Below are 3,637 nucleotides of genomic sequence, written 5' to 3' on the forward strand. Positions count from 1 at the left end.
GGCAGAGGACCTCGGGCGCAGGCACCTCCGCATGTGGCAGCACAGTTAGGTGAGTGCCGCTTCCAGGAGGCTGGGGTGAGCCGGGCGGGTGTGCGGGGCTGGGGCCACCCGGCCGGCCTAGGGTTGCAGGGTGGAGGGAGACGGAGCGCGTAATGGGGAGATGCGACCGATCGGGGTGAGAACGCGCGGTCAAGGCTGCGGGAAGGCGAGAGCCTTCAGGTCAGCTGAGTCCTCGCCGGGCGCCCAGCAGTTGAGACTCCAGTCCTCCTTTTCCGGGAATGGGACTAATTGGGTCTAGGACTCAAGAGCACAGACAGGACAGAGCCCGCACCCTAGAAACAAGGGTAAGCTGTGACAGGAGAAGCGGTGTCCTTAAAATTGATATTTGCAGAATAAGAAAAGGAAGAAGGCCGGGGACTGGCGTGGAGATCGATGCAGAGATGTGAGAGATCAGAACACTGGATTTCAGTCCAGTGATACAACAGGCTTGTTCAAATTACATCAAAGAACATTATGTATAAATAATGATCAATGATCAGAATTATCTGAGCAATTATCAAAGCAACAGGGCTAAACAGGGTTACTGACACAACATTTGCACTTCAAAATAATACCCTAAGTCACTTTCAAAATCAAGTGAAAATAAAAATCGTAAGGATTAAAAAGCAAAGTAACTCTAGATACAGAAACGATGTAAGAGTATGTATATTAAAATCAATAGCAATTATATAACATAATGTAACAAGGTACTAAACTACAGACAATTCTAAGAAGCAAACTGGAGGAAAAGATGAACTATGAAAAATACTATTAAGGAAAATACTATTAGTTTTGCTAGAATACTATCACATAATGTATTATTGACACCATAGTGAAGTATTAAAACAAATAGCAAAATCTCAAAAGCAATAACAATATAAATACACAGGGATAAGAATTGTTGGGGTAATGTAACAATTTATGACCAAGGTATTAATAGTCACAACAACATTATAAATAATGGTGGAGGGATAAGAAATATTTTCAATGTGATGAAAAATAATCAGACTACTAAGAACTACAGCAATATTACAAATTATGACAAAGTAACAAGAAGTAATGATGTGATGAAAAATAAGGAGCAAATTAAGATCTGTAACATTACAAATAATGACAAAGTAACAAGATACTGTAACGATGTGATGAAGAATATTACCTAGAGTATTAGGAGCAATCTTAATAAAACAAATTATCGGAAGATAATAAATATTATAAGGATTGACAAAATTACCATGAATATTGAGAATTATGGTATTACAAGTTATGGAAAATAAAACATTATTCAAAAGGTGTGACAAAGTTCTAAGGAGAATGAAGAGCTACACAGAAACATTTTAGGGATACAGAGTGAAATTAAAATAAGGATAGATTAGCACAACCTATTGGAATCCGATTACCTAGATATTGGCAACAGTATTACTAATGTGCCAGGGTCCCCTGGAATGCTGCAGCGATGGTAGGAAAGCAACGACAACATGTTTAATGCTGATAAATTAATGAATCTAACCAGTGCTTTAACCACTTATTATTAAAGATAGAAAGCACTAACAATTCACACGCAAGGGTAAATACAGTTAACATTACTTGAACTGATACTACTCTGATAATAGGGACAATTAAAATATTAAAATTAGTAAAAATAGTTAACAGTTTCCCACTGCGAGAAAAATATTACTAAGTAATCGAAAAGTGTAAAGAACAATGTTGCCGTCCTTGGAAAACGAGGCAATCGAAAGCCACAAACCCCAGCTCTCGGAGGGAGTGGAGCCCACACCACGGCCGCGCCCGCGGAGGTCGGAGGGGAAGGGCGCAGGGCTCCGGCCTCGGGATCCCAAAGAGCGCGCGCGCGGGGACTTCGGGGACCGCCGCTGGGGTCGGGGTGGGGGAAAGCACCCTGGTAGGGAAGCTGAAGAGAATGTTAGCTGTGGAGAAGTTAGAACGTGGCTCCGCTGCCTAGAAAAGGGGGAGTCGAGCCCTGAAGAAGGGAAGGAGAGCGCAGCGCAGCGCAATCTCCGTCGCTGGTGAGCGCGGAGGCCCGGTGTCCGTGATTGTGCTTTGCACTCAGCAGCATTAAGAGTGTGGGGTGCGCGTCGAAGGGCGCCCCGGAGCAGCTCAGGGTGTGGCAAGTGCCCAGCGAAGGATTTGGTAGCCAGGTCTCAACTGGCCCAGCGAGCCAGGGCACCTATGAGCCGCCATCGCGGGAGGCCATTCCGCCCCGGGCCCACAAGGAGTGGGAACCGGTGCTTTGCCCGCAGCCCGCATGGGGCCTAAGGTGGGTGTTGGGGACAGCCTTGTCCCGGCAGGAGCCCTGTTCCTGGCTGGCTGTGGCGGAGGACTCCCTGGGCTGTCAGGCTTATCTTTATGGGTTTTTCCCAGCCCCAGCTGGCCCCGGCCCCTTTTTATCTCCTGGTTGCACTTGGCTTGTTTACTTTGCCTGGCTCTGGGAGCCTAACTAAACCCAGGATGGGGAGGATGGGGAGATCCAGGGGAGAACAGAAAGAGAGCAGAAGGAAGTGGAGACGCGGCCACGAAACAGACAGGCAGTCACACACACGGAAAGCCACCTGAACTTGGCCAGATCCAGACTGTGGACAACCAGAGAGGAAGGAAGGAAAGCAGAGATTGTGTAGGGCTGCACCCCCTCCTTGGGGGGATTCTGGTCTTTGCAAGCTGGGCTTTTTTCTCTTTTATCCCGGGTGTGTGGGTAAATAAGCCCGGGCCCTTGGGGCTATAGAGCTGGATGCTAAACTGTGCTGTGTCTGTGAGCTGGACTGTGCTGCTTGCCTCTCCTCATCTAGGAATGGCCCAGGTCCTGTGACCCCAAGCAGAGCCCTTTTGAACTGAAGTGTGAGTGGGTAAGCCAGTGGTGTGATGTTCGGACAGGCTGGGCTGGGCCCTGGCAAAGTTCAGGGCCTGGACCAGGGGCCCTAGGTGAGGTGAAGAGGAGATCGCATGAGGGTGCTGTGTCCTACTGTGGGGAGGTGTCTTTCCCAGTGGAAGGGCACAGGAGCGAAGCCTTTGGTTCAGGAACCCGGTGCCATCTGAGGGCAGACAAGTGAGCAGAGGTGCAAGGGCCACCCGGCTCTCACCCTCTCGGCAGGTGTGGAACTGAGGAAGCTCAGGCGCTCCTTCCATGCCTGCCTCGCCTCTTACCCCAGCCCAGGCCGAAAGTGAGGCCTGGATCCCTTATCCCAGAAGCACCAAGAAGACCCAGGCCCCTGGAGCCCAGCAGGAGGGAGGGACTGGGGGTACGGCTGGGGCTGTGCTGAGAGGGCGGTCCTTCCCCCAGGCCCACTCAACACACAGCCCCACACCCAGGGGCAGGCAAACCCTCCCAGGTCCGGAACCCATAGGGAGGAGGCCGGGGTCCTGCCCTCCCCGCACGCCCTCCACCCCTGGCTGGAAGGGGGCGGGGTCCACGTTCCCCGGGGCCCCTACACCCCCCCGTGGGGTGCGAAGCCCCCAGCTCGCTCCTTGGGAGGGCGGCAGGGCCTCTGCCCAGTGCGGATCTGGACCAGTAACTCTCTCTTGCTGTGCCCCCAGGAGATGCTGCAGGACAAGGGCCTGTCGGAGAGCGAGGAGGCCTTCCGGGCCCCAG

At 51.2% G+C, this 3,637-nt stretch overlaps 1 protein-coding gene across 1 annotated transcript in view; it reads left to right on the top strand.

The window, feature by feature from the left end:
- Tbx4 (T-box transcription factor 4) overlaps positions 1–3,637 on the top strand; it is a 36,099-nt gene that overhangs the window by 8,248 nt on the left and 24,214 nt on the right. The window contains 1 exon segment of the mRNA XM_033762923.1: positions 3,583–3,636. Within this exon segment, the coding sequence (XP_033618814.1) occupies positions 3,586–3,636 (51 nt within the window). The 5' untranslated portion in view covers positions 3,583–3,585.

Source organism: Fukomys damarensis, unplaced genomic scaffold (genome assembly GCF_012274545.1).
Source record: "Fukomys damarensis isolate Sample0158 unplaced genomic scaffold, DMR_v1.0_HiC HiC_scaffold_13, whole genome shotgun sequence".
Lineage (NCBI taxonomy): Eukaryota > Metazoa > Chordata > Mammalia > Rodentia > Bathyergidae > Fukomys > Fukomys damarensis.